The sequence below is a fragment of the Vigna angularis genome, chromosome 11 (genome assembly GCF_016808095.1).
Source record: "Vigna angularis cultivar LongXiaoDou No.4 chromosome 11, ASM1680809v1, whole genome shotgun sequence".
NCBI classification, from domain to species: Eukaryota; Viridiplantae; Streptophyta; class Magnoliopsida; order Fabales; family Fabaceae; genus Vigna; species Vigna angularis.
The window spans coordinates 24467472-24485977 of record NC_068980.1 but is presented as its reverse complement, the minus strand read 5'-3'; the positions used below and the strand labels follow the sequence as shown (position 1 = coordinate 24485977).

Genomic DNA, 18506 nt, shown 5'->3' with positions numbered 1-18506 from the left:
TATAATACACCATTAATAGAGATTCAGTTACACAACATACACAACAAAATGATACATTGTACGTTTCAAATATTACAGTTATCCATGAAATAGTGTTAAAAGAGTGTTAAAAATGTGTTGTTGGAATATCGCGGTCCTTCAGTAAATAACCGAATAAAGTTGTCCATATATCCAGTTAGTGCATCAAAGAATTAAAACTTTGATATTGAATTTAACCAGTAATATTGTTGTACAAAATAAAATTCAGAAATAACCACAAAGGTCTAACAACATAACCATTTATTGTAACCAAATCAGCGCCTATGCATTTAGTGAACGAGCGCTCTCTACACGTGACCGAGCGTTCGTTCTGTACAGCTGACCGAGCGTCCAGCGTTTTCGCCCATTTATTGTAACCAAATCAGCGCCTATGCATTTAGTGAACGAGCGCTCTCTACACGTGACCGAGCGTTCGTTCTGTACAGCTGACCGAGCCTCAAGCGTTTTCGCACATCACCCTGTCGCCCAGGACGCTCGTCACATAGCGAGCGCACGAACATTTCATAGCAAGCTGACGCTCGTCGCCCCCTGCATGCACAAGAGGATGGTCGTCCACAGAAGATCAAGTCCACGCTCGATCTGCTAGTGGACGCTCGTCCATACGTCCGTCGCTGGCACATGGACGGTCGTTTAAAGGTCGTGCAGACGCTGGACCAGATGGACGCTCGTCCAGACGCTCATCCAGAAGGACGGTCGTCCAGATGTGGACGGTCGTCCAGACGCTCATCCAGAAGGACGCTCGTCCAGAAGATCGTAGAGAAGTGGACGCTCGTCCATAAAATTGGACGGTCGTCCGGAAAATTGGACGCTCCTCCAGAAAATTGGACGCTCGTGGTGGTGTACAAAACCAAATTGCATAAATAACCACTTATATTGTTGTAGAAAACCAATTCAATAAATAACCGAATAAAGTTGTCCATAAAGTTAAACACTTTTAATTTTCACGAAATGAACTTCATATAAAACTTATAACATAACGAACATTACATAAGCACTTAATGCAACAACAAATTGATCAACATAAGTTAAGTAGTTCACAAATTTTTCTAAATAACACATCCATGTGACCACACACAATATTCGACAACAAACAACAACGATAAATCTGAAATACAGGCAAGGAAATTATGAAAGTTTTAAAGTTGTTGCATTTATATTGTTCTTCTTTCATCCAGTGCCTTGAGGTTTGTGAAGAGGTGGAATCAATTTCGATAGAATGTCATCAACGGAGCGTGTTGGAGGCTTGTTGGTATCAATTGGTATTGATAGACGTACTAGGTCATCAGTTGGGCCCCCAATATCACTTCCAAAAACCTGCACAATCCGAGAGTATCATTTAAAGTCATAGAAAAGTTTACAACATATATAATAGTACAATAGAAAATTGTTCACCAAAATCTTTACCTTGACAATATTCCTCAGAGTTATGTCATAGGGTAATACATGCAAAACAATTAATTTCGTAAGAGCTGATTCCACAAGGACACTAGAAACAGAAAAAATGGAGAAAGAAACTTTTGGTGTTAATCAAGCACTTAGCTCTATGAAAGAATAATCTATATTTAAATTCATAAATTAGATGAAACTATTCTCTACATAAAATCCAAGGAGTTATAAATAACAGTGGCCAAACACCATATACAAACCACAAACAACATAATCACGCAATATATCTAGGGGCAAACAGGGCACAATGCAAAATGCTAATACAACTGACCAAGAAAGGGCAACCTAGTAGTGATAGAAATAAAATATATGTGATGGATTCCAAAGCAAATTTATCACTGAGTAAAAAACAGTGGATGCAGGTAAATAACATATACAATACATAAATTAAAAATAAAATGGTGCCAGAAGCAAATGTATGAAAAATTCAGGACACCTTAAACTGATGTTCAACTCTCATGACAATATTTCCCTTTTTCTAACTCAAAAAAAATATCATCAAACAGATAATAATGAAGGAACACAGAGGGAGCCAATGCAGCATGGACAGGGAGTTTTCGGACTATAACAAAAAGGGGAATCATTTCAATCAGTTCATGGGAAGTAGCTCCAGCATTGGCGCGAAGACAGTTAGAAACGTTTGCGTTGCATTTCGTGCTGCTGCTGAGCAGAATAACCGTGCTGGGTGGGTGCCATTTTGCAAACTATTCCAATCACTATTCCCTCTGATTTCGTGGAACTTTTTCACTCTCTAGCTCTCCATCGACACTACCCTTTTTCCATTTCTTGTAATCATCTCACACTTTATCCATTTATTGCAATATTCCCTTTTGCAAATAAGCAAACCAAGCCCAAAAACACTAAGGACAGTAAATAATCCTACAGGTTTGCCCAATCCAGAATTTTATCTCTCACGACATTTCCCCCTTTAGTCTAGGGTTTCCGATAAAATACCAAAAATAAAAACAAAGATAGACAAATTCTGAGAAAAGAACAAAGGAACAACAGTGTCATACTTTATATTATTCAAACGGTACAAAGGGGAGAAATAAGAAAGGGGACAAACCTTCCGCGCTCCACATCGATCACGTCCGGTACGAACTTTGCCTTCGGCTACACCTTCGCTGGTACAAACTTTTCCTATCACGTCCAGCCTCCGGTGGCAGCAATGGAGTAGGGTTTGTGTTTTCTCCCTCGATCTCTCTGGTTCTCTCGTTATCTCTCGTTCTCTCTCAATCCTAACCCTAGCTCGAAATTTCGAAATTTGAAATCCCACACACGATCCTAAGCCAGCAAGTTAACTCGAGCGTTTCGAAATTTGAAATCCCACACACAGATCCTAAGCCACACAGTGAAACGCAACGTTTCATTTAACTTTTTTACCTGCCAACTCAGCACCAGCCCATAATGTCAAATGACCAAGCTATCCTTCATGATGTTGACAGTTTTCGGGGCCCACCGCGTGTCAAATGAATGTAATTTGCTTTAACCGTGTCAAAGAATCATTTTTGTTTTCTATTCCTGTAACTATATTGTTACTCACACAAAAGACTATGTCTGGTATTATGTTGAAAGAAAACAACATATATAAATTTATATTTAATCTATAATATACATAAATTTATGTTTGATATACAAACAATCGACAAAAGTTTTTGTTTACCTGTATCGAAATTTAGGTATGTTATCACATGAACAAACATTAATTTACATCAGTTGATACCAATAAACGTAAATTTATGTTTATTAATGTTATAATAAACATAAATTTTATAGTTTTTTTTTAAATTGAATTGATTTTGATATAAAACCAAAACTTAAAAATCCGAAAATATCGGTAACAAGATATATATTTCAAATATAGCATTTATAATATATTTTATAAAATAAAAAATGAATATATAAGGAATAAAAAAGATAATTAACTTAAAAGAAAAAACTAGTAAAAATCTAATTTTATTAAATGTTTAAGAGATAGCTTGTCTATTCTTTTCTTATTTCAATCATGTGTTTTGATATTGGTGAGGAATCACCAAATTAATATCTAAAACAATGATACAATGTTAACATAAACAGAGTTCCTCAGATTATATAATTTACACACTAGTTATAAGTGTTTACATACCTCTTTTTAATTATAAATGACTCATGTCTTAACGATACTTTTGATCTAATATATGACATAATACTCACATTCAAAAGAATTATTTTGTTTATTACATTAAGATAACAAAAATAAAAAATTATTACCATATAACTTTCATGCAAACAATTAATTTAAAGCGTGATTTCTAACCTTAGAATATATATATTGAATTTGTCTTTTACTCCTATTTAATAATTGGTTTGCTAATGAAAACATGCTAATCATAATTGTTATATACTAATTGAATATTATAAAAGTTATAACATTACTTTTGTAAAAGTTTTTTGTTTCATAGTTTAGTTTCTTATAAATGGAACAAAATCAAACAATGAGAATTTTTTTATGGTTAATGACTATTAATTGTCAATGAAACTTGCAACAAAGGAGAAATTGCTAGTTGAATAACTTAAAAGAGATTTATTGAATAAGACTAACCCTTTATATAATTGTTCCTAATGATTAATCTTTCAGATAAATTTCCGTTTTCTGTCTTATAAGAATTTAGGCACGGTTTCTTTTATAAAAAATTATTGTTCATTATTTATTGATCTGATTCATAAATCTAACAAAACTTGCTTTCGATGATAAACATATAAAGGTTATGATGATTTTCATAGCCATAAGGATTTAATTGCATGATTAACTAAAGTTTTCCATCATAATTCTGCATTAAATATTGTATAGTATAAAATATTAACCGAGTGGTTACAAACAACCAACCGGATATTCAGGTAATCTGTTTATATCTTATTCTGTTTATATTTTATTGGGCTTATATCAGCTTAAGATCCATGAGGTAAATTATAAATACAAAGCCAGGGCCAAAGGCCAGGTACGTTCCACTTACGCATCATTTACTCTACATTACTCTCCAATACTCAATAGTGATCATCATTCACTAAACATTCAACTAAGAGCCGAGGCTCCTCAAAATCACACGCCTAACTTGAGCGTCGGAGTACCTTTTGCAGGTACATCCGCCCCCGTCCCAAAGGATACCGATCGGCTTGCGCCAACACCGATCGGCCAACAGCTGGAGTTTGGAGGCGAGCGAGCAGCCCAGACACATCAACAGGTTAGTCTCTCGGTCCCAAAACTTTCCACCGAAACATTTTGGCGCCCACCGTGGGGCCGAGCGTCAAACCCAATGATGACCACGAGGAGCATGGAGGAACAACAGAGCACCAGAAAGATGATTAGAAACCATAAGAAACCAAGACGAGCGTTCGGTCTCGACATCACTATTTCAGATCAACACCAGAAACTTTCGACAAAGTAAAAACTACAGTAGATGAATCATCATCTCTACGTGCGACGTCGTCAACAAGATAAGTATTTTTTGAAATATGAATATTTCATAAAATATCTAATTGATAATAGATATTATAACAACTATTTTTATGTTAAATATATAGTATAATCCATAATATATTATATGATATATAATATAGTACATAACTATAAATATAGTTATCTAATTATTATAACCGAAACATTTTTTGGCATGATTAAAATAGTCAAAGAAATTGTTGTTTTAAAGATAATTATCAACAACAATATTATAAAATCTCAGGACGGTTTTGATACCTTGTTTATTATATATGTTATTTATTCGGTGCAATTCATAATATCTGGTAACCGAATCATTTATTATACGGTTATATACCATAATATATATCATCATGAGAATTTTAACAAGACAACATCTTGAAGAAATATATATCAAAATCCACGCCATCAACTATGCAAGTGCGTACTAAGATCTTGTCATAAACGGACTTCATGCTTAAAGTATCATGGAATTCAATTAACGAAGGGGAAGTCTCATATTGCAAACACTGATTGCCAATTTCGTCAGCAAAGTTCATAATTAACGATCAAGTCCAAGACCGAGCGGTAAATCCCCCTCGGGAGAGAGGTAAAGCCCTCTCAACGACGAACGGTAAATCCCGTTCACTAGGAAACACTCCTAGCTCAAAGCAGAGGTAAAACCCTCTCAAAGTCGAACGGTAAAGCCCGTTCCCTAGGAAGCACTCCTAGGTCGAAGACCGAGCTGTAAATCCCCCTCGGGCAAGAGGTAAAGCCCTCTCAACGACGAACGGTAAATCCCGTTCACTAGGAAACACTCCTAGCTCAAAGCAGAGGTAAAACCCTCTCAAAGTCGAACGGTAAAGCCCGTTCCCTAGGAAGCACTCCTAGGTCGAAGACCGAGCGGTAAATCCCCCTCGGGCCAGAGGTAAAACCCTCTCAAAGTCGAACGGTAAAGCCCGTTCCCTAGGAAGCACTCCTAGGTCGAAGACCAAGAGGTAAATTCCTCTCGGTTCCTGTTGAAGGACGAGCGGTAAATCCCGCTCGGTTACTGTCGAAGGTCGAGAGGTAAAACCCTCTCGACAAATGTCGAAGACCGAGAGGTAAATTCCTCTCGGTTCCTATTGAAGGACGAGCGGTAAATCCCGCTCGGTTAAATGTCGAAGGTCGAGAGGGAAAACCCTCTCGACAAATGTCGAAGACCGAGAGGTAAATTCCTCTCGGTTCCTATTGAAGGACGAGCGGTAAATCCCGCTCGGTTAAATGTCGAAGGTCGAGAGGTAAAACCCTCTCGACAAATGTCGAAGACCGAGAGGTAAATTCCTCTCGGTTCCTGTTGAAGGACGAGCGGTAAATCCCGCTCGGTTAAATGTCGAAGGTCGAGAGGTAAAACCCTCTCGACAAATGTCGAAGACCGAGAGGTAAATTCCTCTCGGTTCCTATTGAAGGACGAGCGGTAAATCCCGCTCGGTTAAATGTCGAAGGTCGAGAGGTAAAATCCTCTCGACAAATGTCGAAGACCGAGAGGTAAATTCCTCTCGGTTCCTGTTGAAGGACGAGCGGTAAATCCCGCTTGGTTACTGTCGAAGGTCGAGAGGTAAAACCCTCTCGACAAATGTCGAAGACCGAGAGGTAAATTCCTCTCGGTTCCTATTGAAGGACGAGCGGTAAATCCCGCTCGGTTAAATGTCGAAGGTCGAGAGGTAAAACCCTCTCGACAAATGTCGAAGACCGAGAGGTAAATTCCTCTCGGTTCCTATTGAAGGACGAGCGGTAAATCCCGCTCGGTTAAATGTGGAAGGTCGAGAGGTAAAACCCTCTCGACAAATGTCGAAGACCACGAGGTAAATTCCTCTCGGTTCCTGTTGAAGGACGAGCGGTAAATCCCGCTCGGTTACTGTCGAAGGTCGAGAGGTAAAACCCTCTCGACAAATGTCGAAGACCGAGAGGTAAATTCCTCTCGGTTCCTATTGAAGGACGAGCGGTAAATCCCGCTCGGTTAAATGTCGAAGGTCGAGAGGTAAAACCCTCTCGACAAATGTCGAAGACCGAGAGGTAAATTCCTCTCGGTTCCTATTGAAGGACGAGCGGTAAATCCCGCTCGGTTAAATGTGGAAGGTCGAGAGGTAAAACCCTCTCGACAAATGTCGAAGACCACGAGGTAAATTCCTCTCGGTTCCTGTTGAAGGACGAGCGGTAAATCCCGCTCGGTTACTGTCGAAGGTCGAGAGGTAAAACCCTCTCGACAAATGTCGAAGACCGAGAGGTAAATTCCTCTCGGTTCCTATTGAAGGACGAGCGGTAAATCCCGCTCGGTTAAATGTCGAAGGTCGAGAGGTAAAACCCTCTCGACAAATGTCGAAGACCGAGAGGTAAATTCCTCTCGGTTCCTATTGAAGGACGAGCGGTAAATCCCGCTCGGTTAAATGTCGAAGGTCGAGAGGTAAAACCCTCTCGACAAATGTCGAAGACCGCGAGGTAAAATCTTCTCGTTTCCTGTTGAAGGACGAGCGGTAAATCCCGCTCGGTTACTGTCGAAGGTCGAGAGGTAAAACCCTCTCAACAAATGTCGAAGACCGAGAGGTAAATTCCTCTCGGTTCCTGTTGAAGGACGAGCGGTAAATCCCGCTCGGTTAATGTCGAAGGTCGAGAAGTAAAACCCTCTCGACAAATGTCGAAGACCGAGAGGTAAATTCCTCTCGGTTTCTGTTGAAGGACGAGCGGTAAATCCCGCTCGGTTAAATGTCGAAGGTCGAGAGGTAAAACCCTCTCGACAAATGTCGAGGACCGCGAGGTCAAATCTTCTAGGACCGCGAGGTAAAATCTTCTCGTTTCCTGTTGAAGGACGAGCGGTAAATCCCGCTCGGTCCCAAAACTTTCCACCGAAACAAATATTATACACACGAGTCTAATTTATTAGGTTCAGGTACTTATATGTACGTTAATAAATATGAAATCTGCAGTAACTATGATGCTTTGTTTTTTTTCTTTGATTCTTAGTCTGCTGTAACTTATACATCAGCCTCATACACTCCATTGACAAATCAAAATCAATTCCTCCTTGATTTCTATCATGTTTTGCCTTTCAGTATCAATCGTATATATCTTTGTCTGTTAAAACACTGTTCATATGCATTTATTGTTTTTTTAATATCTCGTGCATGTTACTTAATTATTGGTCACAAAGTACAAATACACACACATATTATGTCTAGTTTCTGATTTTGATGCAACCATTAATTAGGTAGTCAGATATCAGATATTGCTCATGAGCTGGAATGGCTTGATTTGTTGCTCGACAAGTAGACACAAATGGGACAAAAGTATTAATTTTTTCCACAATTATATGAATCTTATCTTCTCACTGCATAATTTATCTTTCATATATAGAGTGGCAACAAGCAAGGGCTATTATTTGTTTATATAAAGGTCCCTTTTTAACCTTTCAAACTCATCTTGCATTTGCAACAACCTTAATTGCTCTCACTTTATCCATTTTCATAAACCAAAGACAAAAGGGTTACTCAAAAACTCCTTTTTTTTCACAAACATGTCTTCCTCAGAGTGTGTTTGAGTTGGGCGTGGAGTTCTCAGGGGCCAACAATGTTCTTCTCATGTCACTGATGGAAGAAACACAGGAAGAAGAGTATTATCATGGTGATGATAGACTTGTGAGCATGATTCAGTCATTGGAGGCAGAGATCAGTGACACCGAAATAGCTCAAATGGATGATCAAGATTGCTCCACGTCAGACAGTGAGGCTGATCATTGGGCTGAGATGAACATCATCTCTTCCTTGCCTTTTGATGAGATGAATGCATGGATCCCTTGTGGAGATGAGATGATGGAGCATGCACCAATGGAATATGAAGAAGCAAGTTATATTGAAGACTTTCAGCTGTGCTATGGACTTTTCTTGCAGCAACAATATAGAGACACTGATTATTTGGCACAAGGGCCAAGTGATAAGTGATGTACTTTTCTCAAATTAGTTAATAAAGTACTATGTAAGGAAACAGAAGATATAAGATGGATTACTTTGTAATTAATTTGTAAACCTTTTAATTTTATCTTTAGTTTAATTTTTCTCCATTTACCAAACCTATATATATATATATATATATATATATATATATATATATATGTGTGAACATTATGATTTTTCCTCATTTCCTCAACCCTAGTTGGATGCAAGAAATGATACTGCTTTAGAGTTTAGTTGCTTTTTATTTTTAGTTTTCTTAAAATTATATATCTTGATAGCGCAAAACACACTCAGTTCTTGATCAATTAAGTTTTCCTATACGACTAATATTACAAGATACAATTGAGCATTCTTTTGATTGTTAAGGTTTACTACGACACTTTACTTGGAAATTTTTGTACTACATGATGGAAATAATGGGTTTTAGTAACAAATGGATGAATGGGATAAAAGAGTGTTTGGAGCATGCCATAATCTCAATTCTTGTAATTGGTAGCCCAACAAAAGAATTTATTCTATTAAAAGGTCTTAGGCAAGGAGACTCTTTATCTCCTTTCTTGTTCCTAATTTGGTGGAATGGTGAGGATGACAAATAAACAATTATCATAAGGAGTTAAGGTAGGGAAAAGGAAGGCAATAGTGGATATGTTATAATTTGCGGACGACACTTTATGTATATGTCAGGAAAACACACAAAATATTATGGTTATTGAGAGCATTTTGAGGTGTTTTAAGCTTGAGACTAGACTAAAGATGAATTTCTCAAAAACTAAGATAGGAAGAATGGGAGTAGAAGAAAATATGTTAGCAATATATATAGAAACGATGAATTGTAAGATCATGACACTATCTTTTATTTACTTGGAACTGAACATAGGAGGTAATTTTAGAAGCTACAAAATGTGGAAAAGGGTTGTAGAAAAGGTCAGGAAGTGACTAACTAGATAGAAGGCAAAATACATATCCTTTGTAGGAAATGTATGTTACCATTATTAGCCAAACTGAAGGTTCACAATTAACGAGAATAATGGAAAACACAATGTTGCTATACTCATACAATGAAGATGGTATGTGGTGCTCCAAAAATATGTCTTTACGTCATAAGAAGTATCTAATAGTTGAAACACAAAAACAAATATAAAGAGATATTTTGTGGTGATAGTATCTTTTAAGAGGATGTTATGTTTTATTATATTATGTTTAGCTCTTTGGTACATATCTGTATATTTTTTCTTTTCATTAGAAAATGTTCATACAATGAACTTAGTTTTTTTTAGAAGGCTATTGTGCAATTTGTTGCAGGTTTTGATTAATGTTATATACCTTAGAGTTTGTTTTAGGAACTTTTAGAAGATATGAACTTTGTGTTTAAGTAAAAAGATTAAAACTACTCTCTGTTAATTTTAACTTTTGTTTATAAAAAAAAAACAAACTTATTATTCTTTTGGATCTTCTTATAGGAGCTAGTTCCATGCTAAATATTTTCTTTACTGGCACAGTCTAAAAAGAACATCATAAAGTTATTTATGTGTGACGAAAGTTTTATCTATTTCATGAACATGTTAATTTCTGAAAAGTTCAGTAACAATTATTTTTCTTATAAAAACTTACTCCTGTTGGTTTTTATTTTAAGACACATTTTAGATTTTCTTTTTTTAAAAAGTATACCTGTTATTTTATTTCTATTAAATATTATGATTTATTTATATTTTGTATACATACAGTGTTCTTAAAATTTAATTGAATTAACTATTTTTGTTAATTTGTGACTGCAAGGAGTATGTTTATCGTTCATGTTTCAACTTTCTCTTAATTATCTATCTTCCCCGAATTTGCTGTAGAATATGAAGCAGAACTTCAGAAGTTTACAGCAACGAATTACTAAGTTGAAGCAATTTCAATTCAAGCATGATCCGAAACCTAGTGACTCCATAAATAGAGTTGTTAGAGACAGCAAACTTTTGATTCAGTGCAACAAACAGATAGCAGAGAATGGAAGAAATGGAAACGTTAATGAGGCAGAATTGGTATTCCACATGATGCCCGTGAAGAACACTGCTTCTTGGACTGCCATGCTCACTGTCTACGCCCAAAATGGCCAAATAGAAAACGCCCGCAAAGCGTTCGATCAAACGCCTCAACGAACTACGGTCTCATATAACGCAATGATATCGGCTTATATTCGCAATGGTTGCAACGTGGCCAAAGCTTATGAGCTGTTTTTAGTGTTGTCTGAACGCAACTTGGTCTCATATGCTGCCATGATCACGGGTTTTGTGAAGGCAGGGAAGTTCCACATGGCTGAGGAACTGTACCTTCAGGCTCCACATGAGTTCCGGGACCCTGCTTGCTCAAATGCGTTGATAAATGGATATTTGAAGGCAGGTGAAGTGAATGAAGCGTTGCAGGTTTTTGAGAACATGGTTGAGAGGGATGTGGTTTCTTGGAGTGCCATGGTTGATGGGTTGTGCAGGGATGGGAGGGTTGCAGCTGCCAGGGAGCTGTTTGACAGGATGCCTGAAAGGAACGTGGTTTCTTGGAGTGCAATGATAGATGGGTACATGGGGAAAGGTTTCTTTCAAGAGGGTTTTTCCTTGTTTACGGATATGAGGAGGGAAGGTCTGGTTGATGTTAATTCCACCACAGTGACTATCATGTTTAAAGCGTGCGGGAATTATTGTAGAATGCCAGAGGGCATGCAGATACATGGGTTGGTTTCACGTTTGGGATTTGAGTTGGAAAGTGTTTTGAGTAACTCCATGATTACTATGTATTGCATGTTTGGTTGCACAGACATGGCAGACAAAGTATTTTGTATATTGAGCGACAAAGATATAGTTACTTGGAATTCTTTAATTTCTGGATACGTTCATAACAATGAAGTGGAAGCTGCGTATAGGGTTTTCGAGAGTATGCCAGAGAAAAACTTGATCTCTTGGACAACCATGATCACAGGGTTTACTAAAAGTGGAAGAATTGGAAATGCCATACAGCTTTTTAATATGTTGCCAGTGAAGGATGATTTTGTTTGGACGACTATTATATCTGGGTTTGTAAATAATAAGGAGTATGAGGAAGCTTTGCATTGGTATGCTCGGATGATTTGGGAATGCAGGCCAAATCCTTTAACTATTAGTAGTGTCCTCACAGCTTCAGCTGCTTTGGTGGCGTTAAATGAAGGGCTACAGATTCATACCTGTATTCTGAAAATGAACCTAGAGTATCATTTGTCTGTACAAAACTCTCTTATATCATTTTACTCCAAGTGTGGGAATGTGATTGATGCCCACAGGATTTTCTTAGATGTCATTGAACCAAATGTCATCTCTTATAACTCAATCATCAATGGGTTTGGACAAAATGGTTTTGGCAAAGAGGCTCTCGGTATCTATAGAAAAATGCAGAGTGAAGGTCATGAAGCCAACCATGTTACTTTCCTTGCTGTTCTTTCAGCCTGTACTCATGCAGGATTAGTTGAAGAGGGATGGAACTTATTTAACTCCATGAAATCACGTTATGGAATTGATCCAGAAGCTGATCATTATGCTTGCATTGTCGATCTCCTTGGCCGTGCAGGTTTGCTTGATGAAGCTGTTGATCTAATCCGTTCAATGCCATTTAAGCCCCATTCTGGGGTTTGGGGGGCTATTCTTGGTGCAAGCAATACTTACCTCCGTCTCGACCTTGCTAAGCTTGCAGCTCAACACATTACTGAGCTGGAGCCTAAAAATGCAACTCCTTATGTGGTATTATCTAACATGTATTCTGCTTCTGGGGAAAAGATTGACAGTGACTTAGTAAGAAAGACCAAAAACTTTAAAGGAATAAAAAAAAATCCAGGTTGTAGTTGGATTACAATGAAAGATAAGGTTCATCTGTTTCTTGCAGGGGATCAATCACATGATAATATTGAAGAAATGAAAGCCACAATACTGACCATGGATAGGGAAATGCAGTGGTTGTGTCATTGTCGGTGCTGACTGACAGTCTTCGTTTCTTTCTTTTATGAACATTACTTCTTTGTTGGTGCAGCGTCATCATTGTGTAGCCGAGCTGGCTTCATTTTCAACCAAAGATTCTTGGATGCACCTGTTGTAATGACGTCTAAGAAAAAGATCATTAGCGCACTCAACACACTACTTAATGTGTGCGTTTCAGCATTCTTGATCATCAATTCCTCAAACCTCAACTACTGTATGGATAAGTACTGACCACGTAAGTGTTAGAGTTGGTCAAAGTTTAAAATGTGTTTGGTTAGGGAATATAATATCAATTATTTTTTCTGATTTTTATTTTATCATAAAAATTGTTTAGGGTTTAGTGAGATAACCAGGAATGTGAAATTCTGAAATGTGCTTGAAATAGTTGAAATTGAGGGATTTCATTGGTGTTGGAGTCCTGGTGATACTCAGGGCATGTTTTAAATGGCCAGTGGGGACTATACATGTTTAATTGTTTATAATTTTGTCAAGAATTTTGTGTATATTATTGTTTATTGATTTGATTACGTATTAAAGAAATTTGATTACTTGTATAAAAAAGAGTATGAAGCTTAGTTAAACTGGTTTCTCGTATAATTTTACCTGTAAAATATTTCTTTGATCTTTGTTTGCGGCCTCTCCAACGATTCATTTATATATGCATGCATGTATATATGTATTTATGTCTGAACTGAGAATGCTTTCTAGTGTGTTGTATCAATTTACAGTTCACCTTCGTGGTAACAAAGGTTTTTCTGTTTTGACAAAACTTTGTTGTTTTCCTATGATGTTTAACTGTAACCCTCTACTCATAATAAGACGAGGGCACTGGTTTGCCGTGCTATATACTTTTTACAGTCAAAATAACTTTTGAAGTATGAAGTCAGTTCTTAGGTAGTTGAATATGCATGTTGACAATTTTAAACATTGCATTGCATCTAATTCTACTCTTTCCCCTTTTTCTTGAACTGACAAAACAACTGTTTTAATCGAAGCTTCATTTATGCCATGATCTTCTGTGGTTACAAGTTTTGGCAGCTACTAAGTACTGTGATAACTATTTGCAGGTGCAACTTTTTATAAATATTCAATTAGGCTATACTTGTAATCCTCTGGAGTAGGATTCATTCAAGTGACGCTGAGTAAAGATGAGAAATGCCAATACTACTATATTGGAATTAAGGTCTTTTCTTTTCTACTTCCACACTCACACCCGAGAGTCCTGAAAGCAATCAGATAATATAACCTTATATCCTGAACTTTACTGTTTATTCTATTCCATTGTTTCGTATATTATATACTTTGATTATATACAGGAACATATAATTCAGTGTTCTTTTAAACCAAATCTGTGGCGGCTTGTTATTATTAATATTATTTTTAGTGGAGGAAGAGATGAATAATTTATTGGTATTGTTCCCGTAGATTGGGTACTGCTTGGAAGACTTGGAGTACAACCTACTTTAAGCAAAGGACTGAAAAAATATGCTTGCTCTGACAAGTTGACTTACCCAACGGCTGTTGTGCAAAGAAGAAAGAGAAAGAACGAGTATCAAGGCTATAAGCTTAATCTAACGGACAAATATTCATTAAACCTATAAATAGAAGATATCTTAAGAAGAAAACCAAGAAGATAGCTTAAGAGGATAACATAGTGAAGAAAAGCTTATAAATATTCATTCTGAGAAGCAAAAGAGAAAGATCTCAAGAAAAAGAAGATATTTGAGCTGAAGAGAAGAGAAGAGAAGAGAAGAGAAAAAGAGAAAGAGATACTCTCGCACTTCATTGTCATATTGCTTACTGTTGTAAGAGAGAAAGGGAGAATATCTGCGAGTGTTTAGACTGTATTGCATTGTAATCAAATCCTCTCTACGAGAGATATAGTTTTAACCGCTTGTAAGCAATCGTTTATTACAATTCTGAAGAGAATTAAAATACTTACAACTGAACTCTGTTTGAGTTAAGGAATCTTGACAAGGTTGCTAAGTAGCAAGAGTGGTTCGAATACTCAAAGGAAATCTCGGCTAAGGTTGTTAAGTATCAGGAGTGGTTCTAATACTCAAAGGCCTAAATATAAGAAGCAAATTACTAATTAAGATATAAAAATGTATTATCATATATAATAACTGGATGTAGATTATTATAATCTGGATTCTATTTATATTATCATAAATATCAAATTTTTCTGATTTTATGAGTGTTAATATTTCATACAAATGTCATACTTAGATTTCTTGTTTATTAATATATTTTGGGTTAGGTATGTATATAACCTTTGAGCTCAAAAGCTAATAACTTTTGCATGTGAACCAAGTTATTAAATGAACGAGCTAATATGTTGCTTTTAGCTTTATACTTAGTTTTATACGTTAATTTTATCTCTTGGACAAGTTGTATGTTACTTTTAGCTCATAGTCAAAGTGTACCTGGGCTCTTATATTGTCATGCTTTTAAACACTTAATTTATACTCAAGTAAGTTGATAATCAGACATTCATAAGGTACTTGTAGTGTTTTTCAAGTGAGTTCAAGGTCGGACGTTCATAAGATACTTGGAGTATTTTTCAAGTATGTCAATGGTTGGACACTCAAAAGATACTTGGAGTATTTTCCATGTAGGTTCATGGTTGGACACTCATGCTTGAATGTATAGTAAAAGCTAAATGTTTGATGTATTTATGATGCCACAGGCCTCATCCTGTGTTATATCGAGCTCGACAGTGTGTTCTTTGGGATATTTTTTATGCCACAGACCTTATCCTGCACATCTTGTATAAAATCCATCTAGTCAATATCTCATATTTTCATGGTTCGAGCTTGTCTTGCATCAAACAATTATCAGTAAAAAAATCCAATTTGGACTTGTTGATCATCTATGTAATAATTGTCACATTTTATTTCTCTTTTGAGAAACCGTTTGCTTGTGTGATTGACATTATTCACCAAATCTTATTTCTAAGAATATCAATTACTATATTATTAATTGAATAATTATAAACCAAATACTATTTCTTAGAATATCTTTTAAATAAAATATATCCTCTAAAATCATAAATAACAAATCATTTTATCTATTTACTTAAAATATTTAACCATATTTATATATTTTTCTAAATATTAAAATTTTTAGGATCTCACATTTCCCCACAAAAAAACTAATCCCCAAAATTGTAAATGAAAAAAAAAAGTATCTTCTTCTTATATTTTTCTTTAAAAACACTTAAGAGAAACACTAAAAATGTTATAGTTAAACAAACACAACAACATATTCATATTCTAAGAGACATTGCACAATAAAAGCACAATAAGCTCACTTCCCACGTAACCCTTAGACCTAACTACTCTATACCAAAATGTAACAATGTAACACCCCAATTTTATTTTCGCTTCCTAAAATATATCATTAACACAAATTACATGATTTAAAATAACTTTATTCCTTTTTTATTGAAAATCTTCAAGAAAAAATTGTTTTATAAACAAACTTTATGAAACGGAAAAAACATAAGACTAATATTATCCCAAATGTCTCTCGATATTGACCATTCTATCTAGTGTTGTGCATCTTTCTCAACACCAATATTATTATTTGCTTATGTAAAAATACAATCATTGTAAAGGGAAACCACAAAACAGAAAGGGTAAGCCAACCTAAACAATAACAATAGTTTTCACCACATTATAAGTTTAAATATATTTTTCAATAAAAATCATAAACTCAAACCACACATCATACAAAGACGAGCCTATAACTCGTTAGAAGGAGACTATTTACCCCATATTATGTGAGAGAAAAAAGAAGAAATGATACAACTAATGACAATCGAGAAAAGATAATCAAAACAAAAAAACGAAACAAATTGGGAAAAAGAACAAAACAACAACCACTATGGAAACATAAAGATATTAACCACTCAAGACATGTGAACTCCAAAATTGCTAAAGGTAGTTGTTAGAACAATTATAGGAGTACATGGCATGTAACTTGATCAAATTTCAAATTCAAAATCTTGTAACTGTCTAAGTAAGGATAAAAAGATATAAATAGGTTTATTTTGTATTTAACAAGGATAATAAATTGTAGAACAATACATACATAGTGAGAAATTCCGCAAACAGAAAAATGATTAATCTAGTATATATTAGTTGTTGCAATTTGGGTCACCACTCTCAAGTTTAATTTACAAGTTCTTTTACTTCCCTTGTTAATTTATTTTTCTCCACGTTACTCTTTGTTCTTTACATTTCATTGTAATTGTCATTCGTACATTTTTTAATTCACCACTTCAGTCTGTGCACTTCAGCCATTGTATCTTTGCTTCCACTGTTTTGTTGCTAAAACCAAAAAAGAAACTAGAAGACAGATTGTATGAGTGCACCATGTATGAAATTCTAATCGAAGTGCAAGTGAAAGCAAGATTGAATTCCTTGGACGTTTGGATACAATTAATTCACAACATAAACAACTTTTACATTAAATTACTCTTATGTGTAGAGGGTAAAAGAACAGTACCCTAATTAGATTGTAGAGAATTTGTTCTCAAATTTGTACCATCTGAAGACTCTTACTCTATAGGTTTGGTAATGGTAGAAGTAGCTGCTTCCCTTCTTAAATTTCTCCTTATACTTCCATAAGGTGAATGATTTCTTGTAGAAACTTCTTCTCTTTAGTTGTTCCATTAGATCTGATTAGTCTATCATCAAATTGGTAATAAAGATGATCACCTAGGTATTGGGTTTCAACCCACACCTTCTACTTAAAACCTTAAGATAATTTGTTTGTGAGGTTTTTTCTGTATATATTGCTTACCTTGCTCATTTTCATTCAGACTCTTGACTCTTCAGAGTTGCAACTTGAAGTTTCTGACATTTCAAACAGTGTTCATGATTAGATGTCCCAATATAAAGACATTCTGTCATGGAAACTCACTCTCTCCAAGACTTTCAAAATTACAATATTGATAAGAACAGCAGAAACTACATTGTTAGGATGGTGACCTTAATACCTCGCTGGAAAGGTAATAAAACTTCAACCAAATGTCATGCAATTTTAAATTTTAACTTTCAGTGTTTATGTTAATTAATCAAGAGAGAAGCTATCATTTGCTCACTTTAGAGACCTAAGGTATTTTTGTGTGTTCTTTGTATACCCTTGCAATTTTTTTAATGTTTATATTTGTTTTTTCATTTTAATAAGCTGTGATGCTTTCCATTTAAATTTTGAATTGTGTTATACAACAAATCATACAATAATTTATACACAGCAATATTTTTCTCTCGTGTTCCCTTTTTTCTCCCCTTGTAAAATTTGTTGTGCAAATAACATTTGTCTCACATGTGACATTCAGTGAGCCTTGATTATAGAACAATTTGCATGAAGCAAACAATATCGCTAGCAAAAAGTTCTGGCCACTTTTTTCTTTGATGAATTAAGTATTTTTAAATTTCATGCACTTTACTTTCTTAAGCATTAAGAAATTTGTTATGGGAAAACATGTCACGTTACAGGACCCAGTATAATGTTATATATTCAGAATTAACAACGTAGTTGTGACCATGCAATAAGTCTTCACAGTTTGGTAAAGAAAGCAGTGAGTGAGGA

General features: G+C 35.6%; 2 protein-coding genes and 1 long non-coding RNA gene across 4 annotated transcripts; 2 read left to right on the top strand and 1 right to left on the bottom strand.

Annotated features, from left to right (window-relative positions):
- Positions 1-1113: 1113 nt before the first annotated feature.
- On the bottom strand, positions 1114-2938 carry LOC128194692 (uncharacterized). Its single transcript, XR_008246012.1, has 3 exons — positions 2552-2938; positions 1444-1525; positions 1114-1353 (listed from the first exon to the last, which is right to left on the bottom strand). It is a non-coding gene; the product is annotated as an uncharacterized LOC128194692 (long non-coding RNA).
- A 4778-nt stretch (positions 2939-7716) lies between these two features.
- Positions 7717-9024, top strand: LOC108332597 (uncharacterized). Its single transcript, XM_017567918.2, has 2 exons — positions 7717-7756; positions 8330-9024. The coding sequence occupies exons 1-2, from the start codon at positions 7717-7719 to the stop codon at positions 8911-8913; spliced, it is 624 nt and encodes a 207-aa protein (XP_017423407.2). The 3' UTR covers positions 8914-9024.
- Positions 9025-10684: 1660 nt separating this feature from the next.
- Positions 10685-15051, top strand: LOC108333450 (pentatricopeptide repeat-containing protein At1g53600, mitochondrial). Of its 2 annotated transcripts, XM_017568897.2 has the most exons (3): positions 10685-13140; positions 13973-14088; positions 14331-15051. In XM_017568897.2, the coding sequence occupies exon 1, from the start codon at positions 10770-10772 to the stop codon at positions 12903-12905; it is 2136 nt and encodes a 711-aa protein (XP_017424386.1). In that variant the 5' UTR covers positions 10685-10769; the 3' UTR covers positions 12906-13140; positions 13973-14088; positions 14331-15051. The 2 variants fall into 2 exon arrangements, with proteins under 2 accessions (XP_017424386.1, XP_017424385.1); XM_017568896.2 differs by having other exon boundaries at positions 13973-15051.
- The last annotated feature ends 3455 nt before the right edge of the window (positions 15052-18506 follow it).